Source organism: Salvelinus namaycush, chromosome 2, assembly GCF_016432855.1.
Source record: "Salvelinus namaycush isolate Seneca chromosome 2, SaNama_1.0, whole genome shotgun sequence".
In the NCBI taxonomy this organism is placed as follows: Eukaryota; Metazoa; Chordata; class Actinopteri; order Salmoniformes; family Salmonidae; genus Salvelinus; species Salvelinus namaycush.
This window is the reverse complement of record NC_052308.1, coordinates 44,723,815-44,743,823: the sequence shown is the minus strand read 5'-3', so window position 1 is coordinate 44,743,823 and position 20,009 is coordinate 44,723,815. Positions and strand designations below refer to the sequence as shown.

The 20,009-nt window shown below is 39.4% G+C and overlaps 1 protein-coding gene across 1 annotated transcript; it reads left to right on the top strand.

Annotated features, from left to right (window-relative positions):
• Positions 1-396: 396 nt before the first annotated feature.
• On the top strand, positions 397-7,446 carry LOC120026196 (interferon-induced protein 44-like). Its single transcript, XM_038971024.1, has 7 exons — positions 397-460; positions 797-830; positions 1,338-1,542; positions 4,714-4,863; positions 6,498-6,669; positions 6,795-6,895; positions 7,152-7,446. Exons 1-7 carry the CDS (start codon positions 403-405, stop codon positions 7,332-7,334), a joined length of 903 nt encoding a protein of 300 aa, XP_038826952.1. The 5' UTR covers positions 397-402; the 3' UTR covers positions 7,335-7,446.
• Positions 7,447-20,009: the final 12,563 nt, after the last annotated feature.

Below are 20,009 nucleotides of genomic sequence, written 5' to 3'. Positions count from 1 at the left end.
CAAGAATTAAATTCCCAATTCAATATTATGTCACAACAATTCCACAAATTCAATTCCCTCAGGCTTTCAGATTGATCATGTGACTGTTCAGACAGCCGTACTATACTGGAACTATAGAAATACAAATCCTGCAGTCAATGTTTGATACATTGCATTACTGGGAAATGTAAAAATACTGAATTCCAATTTAATTCAATTCCACAGATTAAATGTTTTACAATTCCAATGAAATTCCAATTTTAAAAAGTCCATGCAGTCTAATTCCAATTCAATAACTTGAAAGATTGTTGAAATTCAATATAAATTCTCCACTTCATGAATGAATTCAATAATTAAATAGGAATTTCTAATGAAATTGGAATTGACCCCAACCCTGTTACATTCCCTCTCAGAAAAGCAAACATGGGTGGAGAAGAATCAACGCCAGCACGGACACCATCACCACCCCCACCAAAGGAGGGTAAGAGAGAGCTGACATATCTGTAAAATACAGTCAACCACTGATAGTGAATATCAGGTGTGAGTGCAAATTCTGTTCAAGCAAAGTGCATCGGTCCCAATTCTTTTTACTTGTTCTGGGAACCTGCTTACACCGTTTTAGTGCATGCATTGACCACAGCCCCAAGGCTTTACATATATAGTACATACCCTGTATCATACCCTGCCTACTCTCATTAATTATGTGTCATTGTAATCAATCTTCAAATTCTTTTGAAAATAAGAGATGGGGGGTGTTGGAATGTGGAAAACAATAATGAACTAATTTAATCAAAATGTGTTCCATGTGTTCACACAGAATTTGACCAACAATGGAGGAAAACATGTTGGAGGTAAGTACTGTACTGACTGACCAATATGGAGGATGAAAGAGAAAGTAAAACAAACGTTTAGGTTATAATTACAATCACTATCAAGGGTTGTGTTGTGTGAATGGTGTGCTATACTAAACTGCTGATATCAGTTTTCCCACCATCTTAAATTAGTTCTGGTGTTATCTTGATACAATTTCCATGTACATAATTATAAGCAGTCTATGGCCTCTGTTTCTAAATGCTAAATGTTTAGCATTTGTGGCACAAATCCATTGCAAGTCAATGGTACCGCAATAAGCATTTTCCACACTTCATGTCCAAATCACCTATAAGTAACTTAATTGAGCTACACAATCTATTTGAAATACTTTAGGATGACTAGGACATGAATCATGCAAAAACATGCTAATATCGGTACCATTGATTTGCATTGAATCTGTGCCACAAATGCTAAAAGGTTAGCATTTGGAAACAGTGGCCAGGTAAACATAAGAAGTAACAGGTACTCTTCATTGTCTCTGACAGTAAAGGAGAGAGAAACCACATGGTAGATGAACTGAGGAACTTTAAACTGAGTGATCCTGACGTGGGTCAGCTCAGATGCCTGCTATATGGACCAGTCGGTACAGGAAAGTCCAGCTTCATCAACTCAGTCAACAATGTCTTCCAAAATCGGATAACAAGTAGTGCCCTGGTAGCTTCTACCTCCAGCACAAGCTTCACCATGACAGTAAGCTGCAGTGCCTAATACATTTAACACAGACACAATGCAGGCATGGGATATGGCTCCCTAATATATCCTGGTACACTAAGACACAGTATTTCATGAGCTACAAACAGGAGACTGGAGACTCAGATGCACAAATGTAATATAATTTACATATTTTTATGTGAAAAGGTGCATAAAGAAAAGGGACAAGACAAATGAAAGCACACAAATCTGTCTATAAAGAAAATATAAATGAGTTGAATACATCACATAATCAAGACTAGATAAACGCAAAGCATGTAACTACACAGTAGAATACAAAGTAAAAAAGTACACAGTAGAAATGTTATATTTAAGCAATAAGGCCCGAGGAGGTGTGGTATTTGGCCAATACACCACGGCTAAGGGCTGTTCTTATGCACGACGCATCGCGGAGTGCCTGGACGCAGCCCTTAGATGTGGTATATTGGCCATATATCACAAACCCATGAGGTGCCTTATTGCTATTATAAACTGGTTACCAACATAATTAGAACAGTAAAAATAAATATTTTGTCATACCCATGGTATACGGTCTGATATACCACGGCTGTCAGCCAATCAGCATTCAGGGCTTGAACCAACCAGTTTATAATATGTATTCTACTGCTTAGTTATATCCTTTGAGTTAAAAACCGAAACATTGGTCTTGCATTTTTACTTTATGCACCTTTTTGTACATTTCGGGGCATTGTGCCCTAAATCAATTTTATATAAAGAGTAGGAGTAAAGGGTTTGAATACTTACAGTACCAGTCAAAAGTTTGGATACACCTACTCATTCAAGGGTTTCTTAATTTTTTACTATTTTCTACATTGTAAAAAAACTAGTGTTAAACAAATAAAAATATTTTTTATATTTGAGATTCTTTAAGTAGTCACCCTTTGCCCTGACAGCTTTGCACACACTTGGCATTCTCTCAACCAGCTTCATGAGGTAGTCACCTGGAAGGCATTTCAATTAACAGGTGTGCCTTGTTAAAAGTTAATTTGTGGAATTTCTTTCCTTCTTAATTAATGAATTTGAGCCAATCAATTGGGTTGTGATAAGGTAGGGGTGGTATAAAGAAGATATCCCTATTTGGGAAAAGACCATGTCCATATTATGACAAGAACAGCTCAAATAGGCAAACAGAAACGGCAGTCCATCACTACTTTAAAACATGAAGGTCAGTAAATCTGGAACACTTCAAGAACTTTGAAAGTTTCTTCAAGTGCAGTCGCAAAAACCATCAAGCGCTATGATGAAACTGGCAATCAAGAGGACCGCCACAGGAAAGGAAGACACAGAATTACCTCTGCTGCAGATGATAAATTAGAGTTAACTGCACTTCAGATTGCAGCCCAAATAAATGCTTTACAAGTTCAAGTAACATCAACTTTTCAGAGGAGACTGTGTGAATCAGGCCTTCATGGTCGAATTGTTGCAAAGAAACCACTACTAAAGGACACCAATAAGAAGAGACTTGCTTGGACCAAGAAACACGAGCAATGGACATTAGACCGGTGGAAATCTGTCTTTTGGTTAATTTGAGTTTTTTTGTTCCAACCGCCGTGTCTTTCTGAGATGCAGAGTTGGTGAACGGATGATCTCCGCATGTGTGGTTCCCACCGTGAAGCATGGAGGAGGAGGTGTGATGGTGCTTTGCTGATTCATTTAGAATTGAAGGCACACTTAACCAGCATGGCTACCACAACATTCTGCAGCACTACGCCATCCCATCTGGTTTGTGCTTAGTGGGACTATCATTTGTTTTTCAACAGGACAAGGACCCAAAACACACCTCCAGGCTGTGTAAATGCTATTTGACCAAGGAGAGTGATGGAGTGCTGCATCAGATGACCTGGCATCCACAATCAACCAGCCTCAACCCAATTGGGATGGTTTGGGATGAGTTGGACCACAGAGTGAAGGAAAAGCAGCCAACAAGTGCTCAGCATATGTGGGAACTCCTTCAAGACTGTTGGAAAAGCATTCCAGGTGAAGCTGGTTGAGAGAATGCCAAGAGTGTGCAAAGCTGTCATCAAGGCAAAGGGTGGCTACTTTGAAGAATCTCAAATATAAAATATATTTTGATTTGTTTAACACTTTTTTGGTTACTACGTGATTCCAGGTGTTATTTCATAGTTTTGATGTCTTCACTATTATTCTACCATGTAGAAAAATAGTCCAAATAAAGAAAAACCCTTGAATGAGTACTAAACGTTTGACTGGTAATATATATATACACTTACACTAGGAACAGCTTTCTACTATTGAGTTGCACCCCCTTTTGCCCTCAAAACAGCCTTCATTCATCCGGGCATTTTCTACAAAGTGTCGAAAGCATTCCACGGAGACGCTGGCCCATGTTTACTCCAACGCTTCCCACAGTTGTGTTAAGATGGCTGGATGTCCTTTGGGTGATGGACCATTCTTGATACACACGGGAAATTGTTGAGCGTGAAAAACCCAACAGCGTTGCAGTTTTTGACAAAAACCTGTGCGCCTGGAACCTACCAGAACCTGTTTAAAGGCACTTAAAATATTTTGTCTTGCCCATTCACCCTTTGAATGGCACACATACACAATCCATGTCTCAATTGTCTCAAGGCTTAAAAATATTATTTAACCTGTCTCCTCCCCTTCATCTACACTGATTGAAGTGGATTTAACAAGTGACATCAACAAGGGATCATAGCTTTCACCTGGTCAGTCTGTCATGGAAAGATCAAATCACATTTTATTTGTCACATGTGCCGACTACAACAGGTGTTGTTTCACCTTACAGTGAAATGCTTACTTACAAGCCCTTAACCAACAATGCAGTTAAGAAAAAATAAGTGTTAAGGAAAAAATAGACAAGTAAAAAATTACAAATAAAAGTAACAAATAATTAAAGCGCAGCAGTAAAATAACAATAGCGAGGCTATTTACAGGGGGTACCAATACAGAGTCAATGTGCGGGGGCACCAGTTAGTCGAGGTATTATGTACATGTACTGTAGGTAGAGTTCAGGTGAAAGATCAGGTGTTCCTAATGTTTTGTACACTCAGTGTATATATTTGTTGATTCTGAGCCTCAGTTTGGTATGCTTTCATGTTTCTGAGTGTGAGGGTATTTAACATTTCCATAGAAAAAAAGATGCATGTAATTAAATAAATGTATTTTCAGTATGACACACACTACATTCAAGGCAGTTCAGAAGAAAAACGTCTTCCCTTTGCATTCAATGACGTCATGGGTCTGGAAACACAAAAAAATGGGTTGCACCCTGATGACATCATCAATGCTCTGAAGGGCCATCTACCAGAGGGCTATGAGGTAATGCAGACGTCAAACACACACACACGTACATAGAGTTGAAGTCGGAAGTTTACATACACCTTAGCCAAATACATTTAAACTCAGTTTTTCACAATTCCTGACATTTAATCCTAGTAAAAAATCTCTGTCTTAGGTCAGTTAGGATCACCACTTTATTTTCAGAATGTGAAATGTCAGAATAATAGTAGAGAATTATTTATTTCAGCTTTTATTTCTTTCATCACATTCCCAGTGGGTCAGAAGTTTACATACACGCAAATAGTATTTGATAGCATTGCCTTTAAATTGTTTAACTTGGGTCAAATGTTCCGGGTAGCCTTCCACAAGCTTCCCACAATGAGTTGGGTGAATTTTGGCCCATTCCTCCTGACAGAGCTGGTGTAACTGAGTCGGGTTTGTAGGCCTCCCTGCTCGCACACGCTTTTCCAGTTCTACCCAAAATTTTCTATAGGATTGAGGTCAGGGCTTTGTGATGGCCACTCCGATACCTTGACTTTGTTGTCCTTAAGCCATTTTGCCACGACTTTGGAAGTATGCTTGGGGTCATTGTCCATTTGGAAGACCCATTTGCGACCACGCTTTAACTTCCTGACTGATGTCTTGAGATGTTGCTTCAATATATCCACATAATTTCCACATAATCTATTTTGTGAAGTGCACCAGTCCCTCCTGCAGCAAAGCACCCCCACAACATGATGCTGCCACCCCTGTGCTTCACGGTTGGGATGGTGTTCTTCGGATTGCAAACATCCCCCTATTTCCTCCAAACATAATGATGGTCATTATGGCCAAACAGTTATATATATTTTTCATCAGACCAGAGGACATTTCTCCAAAAAGTACAATCTTTGTCCCCCTGTGCAGTTGCAAACCGTAGTCTGGCTTTTTTTATGACGGTTTTTGAGCAGTGGCTTCTTCCTTGCTGAGCGGCCTTTCAGGTTATGTCGATATAGGACTCGTTTTACTGTGGATATAGATACTTTTATACCTGTTTTCCTCCAGCCTCTTCACAAGATCCTTTGCTGCTGTTCTGGGATTCATTTGCACTTTCAGCACCAAAACATTTTCATCTCTAGGAGACAGAACGCGTCTCCTTCCTGAGCGGTATGACGCCTGCGTGGTCCCATGGTGTTTATACTTGCGTACTATTGTTTGTACAGATGAATGTGGTACCTTCAGGAGACATTTTTTGTCTGAGGTCTTGGCTGATATCTTTTGATTTTCCCATGATGTCAAACAAAGAGGCACTGAGTTTGAAGGTAGGCATTGAAATACATCCACAGGTACACCTTCAATTGACTCAAATTATGTCAATTAGCCTATCAGAAGCTTCTAAAGCATGACATTTTCTGGAATTTTCCAAGCTGTTTAAGGGCACAGTCAACGTAGTGTATTTAAACTTCTGACCCACTGGAATTGTGATACAGTGAAATAATCTGTCTGTAAACAATTGTTAGAAAAATGACTTGTGTCATGCACAAAGTTGATGTCCTAACCGACTTGCCTTAACAAGACATTTGTGTAGTGGTTGAAACGAGTTTTAATGACTCCAACCTAAGTGTATGTAAACTTGCGACTTCAACTTTGCACGTACGCGCACACACTAACAAATCTTTTATTTTCTTGGCCAGTTCAATCCTTTCCACCCATTATCGGACAAAAAAAAGGAATTCATTCAGAATCCCAGTTTAAGACACAAAACTCACTGCCTGGTGAGTATTGTGTCAGCGGACAAACTCATTATCATGTCAAAGGATGTCATAGACAAGATGAAGAACATCAGGGCAGAAGCCAGCAGACTGAGTAAGTACCCTCTTTAAACTCTGTTTCTCAATGGTAACTACAACTACGGCTGGGTATCAGTTGTCACCTTTCAGCTGTAGCGCTTGCTAGTCCTTCTATTCATTAAATATTAATTTATACGGCAGAAATCCCTCAAGTTGTTGTCATGACCATGCCAGACAAGGCTTGTGAGCTGGTGAACAAGGATGTGAAAAGAATCTACTACAGCAAGGCGATCAAAGAGAAGGTAAATCACATGACCTCAGACCTGATCAACTGTCACATTGCCTGGACAAGTGTTTAACATGTCAGCTAACCATATAATATGATGAGGCAATCTGATGCCCAACTGCACAGTTGATGACGTGGCACGCAACCATCGGTTGACGCAATGCAATGTCTGCAATGTAGTCAGCCATTAAATCTTGGTTGTGCTGACATGATTCAATGATCATCACTCAAGCAAAACTGATCCAGCCCTTTTTGTCTCCAACGTTTTTCAGATGGAGCTCTGCAGTAATGAGCTAGGCCTTCCCATGAACTGCATCCTGCCGGTGAAGAACTACCACGAGGAGGGGATGCTGGATAACAACATGGATATCCTGATACTGAACGCCATGACTCAGATTATGAACTTCGCCAACGACTACCTCTGGAAACTCCAACAACATGCAACTCAAAAATAGAATGAGTATTAAGAGATGAGTTAGTGAGCCCTGCAGTTTAAGATTGGAAGTTCTTAATTTCTATATTTTTGACATTGTGGTGGTATCATTTTACTTCCATGTAGAGGCCTAAATATGTTATCTTCGGCTCTGTGAGAAATGTATTTTGAGTGAGTATGCATTTCATGTGACAAGAAAATCTTTAAAATAAACTGAGCATTTCTGTGCATATATGCTACTTTTTAACATCAACACCCAACAGTGTACAATTGTGTTAGATAAACTAGCATCCTTCACAAAATTCTTTAGATGACTTAAACTGATTTTAAACCATACTTTGTTTTACTGATATTGCTGTAACATTAATTTCATGTGACATTATTGTATATTTTTTGTGTGTAGCTTTAAAGTTGACTTAATTTCCAGGTAAATTTTAAGTTAAATTTAAAAACAGGGGGTATCAAAAACATCACATCTATCTCTCTAAAACCAGGTTTCCATCCAACCATTTCATGGGGATGAATTACCTGACACATAAAGAAACTCATGATAGGCCTGATGGAAATGGCAAATTTGGCTGTAAAATTTCCCAATGCCGACAAAACAAAATACACTACACAAGGGTGGATAATTTTTGGGGTCTGTGAAATATATTATGCGACAGTTGTGGCGGAAATGAATTTAAGCCCAAATATTGATATAATAACCATCATATCGAAGTACACTTGGAGTCACGCGATGGTATGTTATGTTGTACAACCACCACGACGTGGAAAAGAATGCAGAGTTTATAGGCAGATTAAATACCGTCAATTATGATGAATTTATGCTAGTTAACCTGATGAATGTGAAGTGGATGGCTGTATTAAACATATCTTCATGAGAGGGCCATGAACAGTACCTAGTAATGCCTTATACTGTTAGAAAGCGGCTTTGTTGCTTTTTTGGGGTATTGATTATTTGTATTAACTTTTTGCACTAGCACGCACTGCTATAGTAAATAGTATGAAAAAAATTCACTAGCACGCACTGCTATAGTAAATAGTATGAAAAAATGTCATTTGCTATGAACAACCAATTCATGAAAAATGACAATTGATATGCTATGACATTTCAGCTGCCTAATTACTAATAATTTTGTATAAAACTAGTGGTTGGAAAATCAGACAAATTTCCTGGTGCACTGCTCTAATTCATTGATGTCTCTATCCCCCTGTGAAGAAAACAAAGTATTTTTGTATCACATCTTCAAATTGTGTTAAGTTAAAATCGATATAGAATGAGACTTCCTATGGCTGCAGTAGACTGTCAGCGCCATGCAGTTTGTTTGCCTGTGATGTACCGTCACCACAAATTGACGGACAGTCCGGTCAGCGATGGCCCTTTTCCTAACCTTAACCTAATTCTCCTAACCTACTATGTTAATTCCCCTAATCTGCGTAAGTCGAATCTTTTTCAAAGTGGCGCGTTTTTAGGGAATATCGATTCAAAAAGCCCCACCGGTGACGTCTCTGGTAATTCCTTTGTCTCCGTCTTTCTGGCAGATGGACGTCTACTTTGTGTATTGCTGCCACTGTTGGTTTGAGTGCACACTACACACTCAACCCAAAGTAAAGATTGTGACTAAAACTAACCAGTAACCTTACATAAAAGTAACAAGCTTCCTGTCCCATCAGAACATGCAAGAGTATTGTAGCGAACACACATTTAAATGCAAGGTAAACGTTTGAATTTGATTTGACATTGCACTTTTAATTGGTTCAATATTTTTTTTGAGAAATAGGCTGTCACCAGTAGGGTTGCCAACTTTCTCACTACCAAATAAGGGACAAAAGGTGGCGTGCCAGTGCACGGTGCCACAACGGTGTGGGTATGGCATTGTGGGAATGAATATACAGTGTATATTCTTTTTCAATTGGAAAGGCAAAACATTTTTATATTCCATTTAGTCTATAGCTTTACTAAAACTGTACCATGTAAACTTATGTGAATAAACCTCAAAATAAATGATCAAAGAAATCACAATTTGGACCTTTACAGCAAAAAAATAGATAAAAAATTCAAATGGAAAAGAGGAGCATGAGTCACTCACCAAGTCTACTTTTTCCATGTATATTTTTTGCTGCTCTTGACTGTTTCAGGCAGTCCTTTGTCCTTTTGCATAGCCAGAGAGAAGTCCTTATATGACAAGTCACAATTCACAGATATTTCAAGTTCATTTTTGATCAGCTCTGTGCTGCATCTGTTTCTTGAGTCTGACCATGTAATGGTCATCAGAGAAAAAATCCTCTCTACAAAGGCATTTGAGCCTGGCACACTGAGGACAAATGAGACAATCCTGAACATGTTGATCAAGTTGGCTTTCCCTAGGTTTTGGAAAACTGCCACCCACTTGTCAACAGGATTTATATGTTTAAATGAATGACTAGAATATTCCACCCTGAAACCATATGATTGTATGAAATTGATTAGAATCATGAGATTATTCTAATGATGTGTGTGGTTTTAGTCAGTAGAATTATATATCCGTGAGTGTAGTTTTTAGTCAGAATTAGAGTATAACAATATATCTTCTACTATCTATTATAGTATCTTAAAAACAGACTGTCTGAGCAAGATTCGGTGCCGACCTTGGCTGGGGGACACAGAGTACTTCCCAGGGTCTCCCTATCTTGAGGGAGGACGGGGAGTGATTCTCACGTCCCCTAATCTTTGTCGGCTGCGTAGCAGGACAGTGTGTGCGTAGGATAGCTAATGTTTGTGTGTGAAAGTATGTGCGTATGATGAATACTGTTTGTGTGGAAGTATGTGCGTAAGAAGCCAGTTTAAAATGAATGGTTTTGTACAACTAACCAGCGCTCTCGTGAATAAACCTTATTGACTATTTTAGCTGGGCCTCCGTCTGTTTCATTTCAATCAGTATCTTACAAATCCTGATTAGCAGACTGAGTAGTTTAATTGAATTGGTTTATGAACATCGAGAACATAATTCTCGTGACAATTTGGTCCTTCGAGCCGGATCTCAATACCTGCCTCTGTCGTCCCAAGGAACTGCTGAAAACCGTGCACGGGCGGATCCAGGATCCGTAAGACAAAGACCTGACTTCTGAATTGAGGGTTTATTTCAGGCCAGTGGTGAACTGGTACACGACAGAGGTGGTGACGAGATCCAACCAACAATGCTTTTCACAGTCTTCAAGACAAGGTCGGTAATCTGGATTCACAAATTTGGGGGAATGATTTAAGATATAGGAGACTTTTACTTTGTGTGTTAGCAAAAAATCGATTGAGGGAGCAGGTCCGCAATGACCTGAGGTACATGTGCACTACCATAAATAAAAATAGCTTAATAATTGAGGTCTGTGAGGAATGGCCAAAAGGTTATTTGAGGGATGGCCGAGAGGTTATTAGCAAGGGATATAAATAGGTGCTGTGAGAGAGGACGGGGAGTTTGTGCAAATAGGAAAACTTAAATGGTTAATTAACATGTGGTAAATTAGCCATAGATCCAATTCAAAAGACATACCTAAATAAAATCATAACGTGTGAGGATATTGCTAAGGTTTGTGAGATAGGACGGTAATTCTATGCGAGCAAATAACTTAAATGGTCAATTAACAAAAGAGAATTAGCCATAGATCCAATTCAATACTGAAATAAAGTCCAAAAAATTGAGAAAGAAGGGAAACCTAATATAGCGGAGTGAGATACGAGATATTAACGTCAAAAGAACATAGAACAACAGAAAAATAGGCGGCTTACTAGGGGTTTCCGACCCCTGGAAAATAGCTTATAGGTTGTAAACGGTGAGACCTAATGTCCGATCGAAAGACACCTCTATAAATAAAGTTTCAAGAAAGGAAAAGCATACTTAGGTTAAGATATAGCAAAATACACATAGAGTGTGAGCCCACACATAGGGAGTAGTGACATACACATCAATAGTGAGACACATAGGAGTAATTTAATAAAACATTTAAAAGCACACACATAGAATAAGGAGATATATTTATCAGTCAAAAGTCATAAGGAACAATTAAGAATAAGTAGAACTTATAGTCGTATAAAGTGTGAGATCTAAATAATAAATCAGGATTCATACAAATAATTATTGTAAAATTCTAGGAAAGATTAACGGGAGGAATTTATCAAAATAGGAAGGATAATAATAATTGAATAAACATGAGTAGTAAATCCTCCAAGGGAATCCCGGAATTAACGGGAGATGAGAAACGACAAAGAACTCTGAAGAGAAAAGACAGAGAGGGACCTAAATGTTACAACTGTAGCAAGCCAGGACATTTGGCTAAGGAGTGTGAGGAACCATGCATGCACTGCGATAAGGTGGGCCACAATCACCGAGACTGTAGAAAGGACAGAAAGGATAGGAGAGAGGGTCAAAGGCAAGAACAGAGAGAAAAGGGTCAGGCGCCTGCAGCCAGACTCAGAGGAGGAATAGAAAAGAAAGAAGCAGATCACCTCGAGATAATTGTAGACAAACATAAAGGAGGCCTTAAGGGGAAGGGACCTAAGAGAGAAGGGAAAAAATGGACAGGATCAGACGATAGAAAATGTTTCAGTTGCGATGAGACAGGACATTTCACCGGGAGTGTAAGGCTGTAAACATTGTGACCGAGTAGGACACAACCCCTATTGGTATGTTTTGCCTGGAAAGATACGGTCGCTAGTGTTTGGATAAGATATAAACTGAACGGTTTAATAGCTTGTTTGGTTCCAATTGAAAGAAGGGATAAATTGAACTTTTTGATAGCTTGTTTAGGTTCAATTGAAAGACTAATCCATTCTAAATAATAGCGAGGCGATTTCGATGGAATACGTTGTCTTGCCTAAATGGTCCGCTGGAATAACGTATTGAGAATGGAGTCGTATTTAAATTACTGAATCATAGAAGAGACATTTACCTAAATCTAATGAATTCTAAATAATAACGGAGAGATAATTGCGATAGAGTTGTGCCCATCGAAATGTGTTTTTATTCTTATGGATTGACTGGATTGACTGATGTAGGTTATACATTTTGGCGATTTACATATTACTTTTAAGGCTGGAACAATTCATAAGGGTGAAGCCGAAAGAAGGGATAGTTGTAAAGTTTGGTTTTAAACGTACGATAGCGGTAAGGCAGAACGTTGGTGGAGGAGAGGTTATATTTTTGTCCACTGGTAAGAAGAGGACAGTTAGTCGCGGTCACTGGGCTATATTTGGCTGTAAGAGATTCAGGTCTGAATAGTTGAATCGTAAAAGTTTTGTGATAGTTTCCGGTTATTGATTCTTGGTTTGATTGTTTAGTTAACACCAGTGAATTGGAACAGGAAGTTAATGTATTCTAACATTATAATCTGTTTCCATTACGTGGAACCATGTCAGGTCGGTAAAGGGGATTGCAGGTTGAGTTAATTTTATTTTAAAGGGACAGTGCACATTAATCACAGTTGTGGGTGTCTAATGGCAGGGTATTCATATCAAGCACTTTGAGAGACGGTTTGCAGACAGACTGAATGGGTTTTAATGTTGCAAAGCAAGCTTGGGCTAAACTAGTCAAGTAGTAGGGGGATTTCATAGATTTAAAGTACAGTATTGTATCCAAGGGTAGCGCATGTTCGATTAAGTACATATAACCCTTGAGGAAATTTAAAACTAATAATTAGAGGGAGTACAATTTAATTATCATTATTATTAGGTTTTATTGGTAGTCAACAGATAGGAGGAAGGGCAGAAGGAGAAGCCCTCCCCACACTGCTGAGACCTTGATGGTTTGGGAGCAGAGAGGAGAAGGAGGGGGGGGGGGCAGGAAATGACCAAGATAGAGAGAGAGCAGAAGAAATTTGAGGAGAATGAGGAGAGAAGATAGGAGGGACACAGAATGGGTAGATAACAGTTACTGAGTGGAGAAAAAAGGGGAATGAAAGCTTAGTTGGTTTCAGGAACTAAGGTGTTAAACACGGAACCATTGCCTAGAAATTATTCGGCACAACAGGCCGAAATAGTAGCATTGACTAGTGCCTGTGAAATAAGAAAGGAGAGAAAGGTTACTGTTTACATAGACAAGCACATAGGCATTTAAAACCATACAAAGCAGCACAAATAAATCTTAAAGTAGATAAGACACTTGACAGATAATTGTTACAGGATAGCCATGAACGAACGCCCCAGGGAGAATTGGACACGTGGAAAATGAAAGGGGTGATCCTACAAGATAAGGTCCGACATAAGGATAATTTACAAATTTTACCTGTCATTGTTTAGATATGCAGCAATATTGATACATGGGCAGAGCCAGGTATCAACCGGAGGGATGATGGCCTAGTGGCCTAGGTGATGGTACAGGTAATTAGAGAAAACTTTGTAGCATAATGATGGTAGAGCAGGTTAGGAAAGACGTCGTGGCCTAGTGGACTACGTGATAATGAACTACTAATAAAAAATAAAATAACAATTGTAATAGATAAATATAGCAAATGGGTAGAAGCGTTCCCAACTTACTTGGCGGACACGATTATGGTAACTAAAATATTAGGTAAAGATATTATCCCTAGAGTTGGTTTACTAGGATCTATTTCTTTAAATAATGGATGAAATTCTAGCTAATCAGATAGAACAAATAGAATGACAGAGTTAGGGACCAGAACAAGTAGGCATAGAAGTTGAAGATATACTAGCAGAACACATGAGAAGACTGTTTGTTAACTTCTTAGCGCTAGCGCTTATTTTTTTTTCTTTGCGTTTTTTATTTTTTTAAATAGCGTGCCCAAAGTAAACGGACATTTTCTCTGGCCCAGATCGTAGAATATGCATATAATTTACAGATTAGGATAGAAAACACTCCAAAGTTTCCAAAACTGTCAAAATATTGTCTGTGAGAAAAAGAATACTTATTCTGCAAGCAAAAACCTGAGAAAAAGTAACCCGGAAGTGATAATTTCTTTTTTAAATCTGTTTTTCCTGGCCCGTCTAACCTCCATTTAAAGGGGTATCAACCAGATTCCTTTTCCAATGGTTTCCTCAGGCTGTGACCAGGCTTTAGACATAGTTTCAGGCTTATATTTTGAAAAATGAGCGAGATGTTTCAAAAGAGGTCAGGTGTCCTCTGAATATTTCCTGCGCGCGCGGGAGGAGCTCACCATTTTCCTTTTCTCTCTTAACCTGTTTGGGCTGCAGGGGCAGTATTGAGTAGCTCTGATAAAAGGTGCCCATTTCAAACGGCCTAGTACTCAATTCTTGCTCGTACAATATGCATATTATTATTACTATTGGATAGAAAACACTCTCTAGTTTCTAAAACCGTTTGAATTATATCTGTGAGTAAAACAGAACTCATTTGGCAGCAAACTTCCTGACCAGGAAGTGGAAAGTCTGAAAACGATGCTCTGTTCTAGGGCCAGCCTATAAATGGGCATGATACGTATTAGTATACATGCACGTCATACACCTTCCACTAGATGTCAAGAGGCAGTGAGAGAAGAAATGGAGTGATTATCTTGGTCTGAGGTGGAATAAATCCTCTTGGAATGACGTGTCACCCATTTCCTGTTTTCTGGAAAGCGCGAGGATGGACCTGGAATTGCCTTCTGGAAAGCTGTCGCTATAGGCAACTACTATCTCCGGCTTTGATTTTATTTGATACATGTGACAATATCATCGTAAAGTATGTTTTTTCAATATAGTGTGGGGTTTTGCTAGGCTTAGCGTGCTAAAATAACTATAAACTAGAAGGATTTTACATTAATTAAAGTTTGAGCTACTGACACATGTAGGCCTGACAATTTGTCTTTGTTCTCAGGAGTAACAAGTTCTCATAGCCTAACCATGGGGCCACAGCCTGAAATATGTGTGTGTATGCAACATTGTACAAGGGCATAAGATATGAACAGCAGTGTGAAATGTGTGTGTGTTATAATTGTGCAACAAAGTGTGGCTAGTGTGAGGTTCTGAATTATGCACTATAACCCAATACTATAACACATGTGATTGAATATTAGCAACTGTTGGCCTGGGAGCCTGGGTGTCTGTGTGTGTGTGTGTGCTGGAAGTAACAGTTAGCCCCAGATAAGTGTGCTGGGAAGCTGTGGTTAGCCTTGAGCGAGAACAGTGGGCTTTGTATACAGGTGCAAGTAGCTCAGACAATATTGCAGAGCTGTCTGACCTCAGTCTTTGGGGTGAGGGAGCGTAATCTACACAGCAACAGCGTCGGGACATCACATGCGCTAAGGGGCCAGGACTGGCTTAAAGCGCCAACACCAACGATAGGCTGGGTGAGTTTAAACCACGCCCAGTCTCTACTCTGACAGGCCGGCTCGGAAGCGGGAACTATCTCTGTCATGAGTATATATTATAATATCTTTGTCAGTAACAAGTGTCTTCTCTGTTTTCATCCTGCGTGATGTTACAGTGAACCCGTATATACGGAAATTGCATTTGCCATTTATTAACTTTTGAATTAAACAATTATATTAACCAAGTTCAGTTGTGTTATTGTTCCTATCTCAGTTGAACCTTACGCAGGCCCTAACAATAGTTTTATTAGATTATTGAAATTTATTCGGGACGTTAGGCGTGTTGCGTTGTGTGCCTTTGTTCAGGAAGGAGAGCTTCGCGCCACTTGGCTAGTGTGCTTGCTAATTCAAGAGGGAGAAAGGACGTTCTAAAACCAAACAACGATTGTTCCCGACAAAGGACCTCTTGTACAACATTCTGATGGAAGCTCATCAAAAGTAGGACCCATTTTATGATGCTATTTCATATATCTGTCGAACTGTGTACTATTAGTTTTGCGCCCAGGTTTTGGGCACTCTCTCGCCATAACGTAAGCCTTATGTCGTAATGAAGTTATTTTTAGAATTCTAACACTGCGATTGCATTAAGAACTAGTGTATCTATCATTTCCTATACAACATGTATTTTTTAGTCATGTTTATAAATAGTTATTTGGTCAGAATATGTGAGTGTCAGATAAATATCCGGACGTTGTGGGAAAAAGATGCTACGTTAGCACAATGTATAACCACTGATTTCAGCTCTAAATATGCACATTTTCGAACAAAACATAAGTGTATGTATAACCTGATGTTATAGGACTGTCATCTGATGAAGCTTATCAAGGTTAGTCAAAAATTATATATCTTTTGCTGGTTTGTTACGATCGCTAACTTTTGCTGCTGGGAAATGGCTTGTGTTTCTGGCTATTGTGGTAAGCTAATATAATGCTATATTGTGTTTTCGCTGTAAAACACTTAATAAATCGGAAATATTGGCTGGAATCACAAGATGCCTGTCTTTCATTTGCTGTACACCATGTATTTTTCAGAAATGTTTTATGATGAGTATTTAGGTATTTGACGTTGGTGTCTGTAATTACTCTGGCTGCTTCGGTGTTATTTCTGACGGTAGCTGTGATGTTAGCTGCAATGTAAAACTGATTTATACCTCAAATATGCACATTTTTCGAACAAAACATAGATTTATTGTGTAACATGTTATAGGACTGTCATCTGATGAAGTTGTTTCTTGGTTAGTTTGGTTGGATCTTGGTTAGTTATGTTGGTTTTGTGCATGCTACCTGTGCTGTGAAAAATGTCTGTCCTTTTTTGTATTTGGTGGTGAGCTAACATAAATATACGTGGTGTTTTCGCTGTAAAACATTTTAAAAATCGGACATGTTGGCTGGATTCACAAGATGTGTATCTTTCATTAGCTGTATTGGACTTGTTAATGTGTGAAAGTTAAATATTTAAAAAATATATATTTTGAATTTCGCACCCTGCACTTGAAGTGGCTGTTGTCATAAGTGTACCGGCACCGCCCTGCAGCCATAAGAAGTTAATGAATAGGTTATGCTCCGGTTGAAATATTATCGATTATGTTTGTTAAAGACAACCTGAGGTTTGATTATAAAAAACATTTGAAATGTTTCTACGACCATTTCGGGATACTTTTTCTGATTTGTCGAAATAATTCGCAACCCAAATGGCGTTTTTTTGTGATAAAAGTAATATTTATCGAACAAAAAGAACATTTGTTGTGTAACTGGGAGTCTCGTGAGTGGAAACACCCAAAGATTATCAAAGGTAAGCGATTAATTTTATTGCTTTTCTTACTTTCGTGACCAAGCTAACCAAGCTAATATAAGGCTAAGCTGTTATAGCATTGAAAGCTACACTCACAAAAGCTTGGATTTCTTTCGCTGTAAAATATATTTTCAAAATCTGACACGATAGGTGGATTAACAACAAGCTAAACTGTGTTTTGGTATATTTCACTTGTGATTGCATAATTATAAATATTTTTTGTAATATTTTTTAATCTGATACGTTTGGAAATTTTCATCTTCCTTCCAGGACCGGAACGAGGCTGTAGTTTTCTCATCATAAAGCGCAACCCAAATGGCGTTTTTTTGTGATAAAAGTCATATTTATCGAACAAAAAGAAGATTTGTTGTGTAACTGGGAGTCTCGTGGGTGGAAACGTCCGAAGATTATCTAAGGTAAGCGATTCATTTTATTGCTTTTATGACTTTCGTGACCATGCTAATTTGGGGCTAGCTGATATAGCATTGAAAGCTACACTCACAAAAGCTTGGATATCTTTCGCTGTAAAATATATTTTCAAAATCTGACACGATTGGTGGATTAACAATAAGCTAAGCTGTGTTTTGGTATATTTCACTTGTGATTGCATGATTATAAATATTTTTAGTAATATTTTTTAATTTGGCGCCCTGCAATTCAGCGGTTGTTTAGGAAAGTGAACCCGTATTCGGTATCCGTAGCACAGAGAAGTTAACCAAACCCGTATGTCCCAGATTTTATGCTCTACAGGTGAATTACAGGAGAAGGTGATTGACTCAATCCAGTCGCTGAGGAGAATAGACGGGAAGCAGCCACATTGGGAGGGGCCATACCAAGTACTCCTGGTGACAGCCTTCGCGGTGAGAATAGCTGAAAGAGCTACCTGGGTTCATGTCACACATTGCAAGAGGGTAAGACACACTGACACTGGCGAACAATCACAGAGTTAGGAGAAGAACCGAATACCAATAAGGTGCGGGTGTCACCTCTCTAATGAAGATTCCCTAACCCCGCCCTATCCTCCCTGTGTGCGTTCATAGAAGTGAAAGTATAGGCTGGCCTCTAGCTGATGATATGTTCTCTGGGAAAGGGTGGGGCTTTACAGGAGTGCTGATTGGTCTGAGCTGTCTTATCGTGGGAGCCGTGGGAGCCATATTCCTAATACACCATGACCCATCCGAGAATGCAGAAGGTGGTATCTTGACCCATAGTGTAGACAATGTTGTATTAACCAAGCATAAGAGATCACTTGATCTGGGTAAACAGGAAATGAGAGTGGAGATCGGGAAGGATGTCTCAGTTGAGTTCTCTGTAGACCAAATGGGGTCTCTGACCCCTTGGCAGTCTAGAACTATGAGCCATTATGGAAGATATCTGTGCAGGTCCCCGTATAGTTCATGGAAACAGGTTATAGCTCACACCGAGAGAGAGGGCTATATAAATCCACATACCCAGTATGGAAGAAGATGGAGTATAGTGAAGGTGAGGGTTTTTGACTGTAATCCGGAGCGAGAGAAGTATTGCATAAAGGTACGAATTACCATCAAAGACGTAAAGAAAGAGGGGGTTTGATCAGGTTTCGGTTGACACCATAGTACCATTCCGGGTAGAAGAGGTTAGGGCCGGTGATAGTTCTACAGCCAGCCAGAATACAAGCAGAGCCCCTGATGAAACAGATACTGACCGTGGAGTCGTCCAGAGCCAAGTACCGGTGCGGATAGTTCAGACGAAAGATCTGAAGGAAGTGATTGAGGTGGAAACTGGTTATGGGGATTTCAACCTGTGGTTGGAATGGATTCAGTATACAGCCAGATCAGTAGCTAAAGAAGAATGTTATGCCTGCGCCACAGCCAAACCTCAGTTGACCACCATCCCCTTTCCACTTGATGGAATTGATTCACCCAGGGGAATGGCCTGTATGGTAAAGCTGTTCATGAAGGCAGGGAAGCCAGACAATGACAGTTGTGTTGATCTGCATTATCTGTATCCCCATGTGCCCATTACATCCAGACTTCCCCTTTCACAGTTACTGGAGGAAATGATTATTGTATGGCTCGATACATCACACACGGATGGGACGTAGGGGAAGCAAGGGGGGTGCCTGATGAGTTCAAAGCTAGGAATCAGACATGGGCTGGATTGGAATCAAGCATCTTCTGGTGGTCAACTCTCAATAAAAATGTAGATTGGATTAATTATATCTGCTATAACCAACAGCGTTTCATCAACTATACTAGAGATGTGATAAAAGGTTTAGCAGAACAAACAGCTGCAACTAGTTTGATGGTGTGGCAGAATAGAATAGCATTGGATATGTTACTGGCTGAAAAGGGTGGGGGGTGTGTGATATTCGGATCAGAATGTTGTACTTTCATCCCCGATAACACAGCTCCAGACAGATCGGTGACCAAGGCCCTGGCTGGTTTAACCACATTAGCTCACGAATTAGCAGAGAACTCTAGGGTGGATAATGCTCTAACAAATTGGTTTGATAGTGTGTTTGGGAAATAGAAAAATGTCATAATCACGGTGTTGTGGGCAACTTTCACCTGTATGAGTGTTTTTGCTCTGTGTGGATGTTGTTTGATTCCGTGTATGAGAGGTCTGATTA

Excerpts from the sequence above, each read along its gene's own strand:
- LOC120026196 (XM_038971024.1), top strand. The coding sequence starts at position 403 with ATGGGTGGAGAAGAATCAACGCCAGCACGGACACCATCACCACCCCCA. Across the intron at positions 461-796 it reads ACCACCCCCACCAAAGGAGG|AATTTGACCAACAATGGAGG; the intron begins GTAAGAGAGAGC and ends GTGTTCACACAG. Across the intron at positions 831-1,337 it reads TGGAGGAAAACATGTTGGAG|TAAAGGAGAGAGAAACCACA; the intron begins GTAAGTACTGTA and ends TGTCTCTGACAG.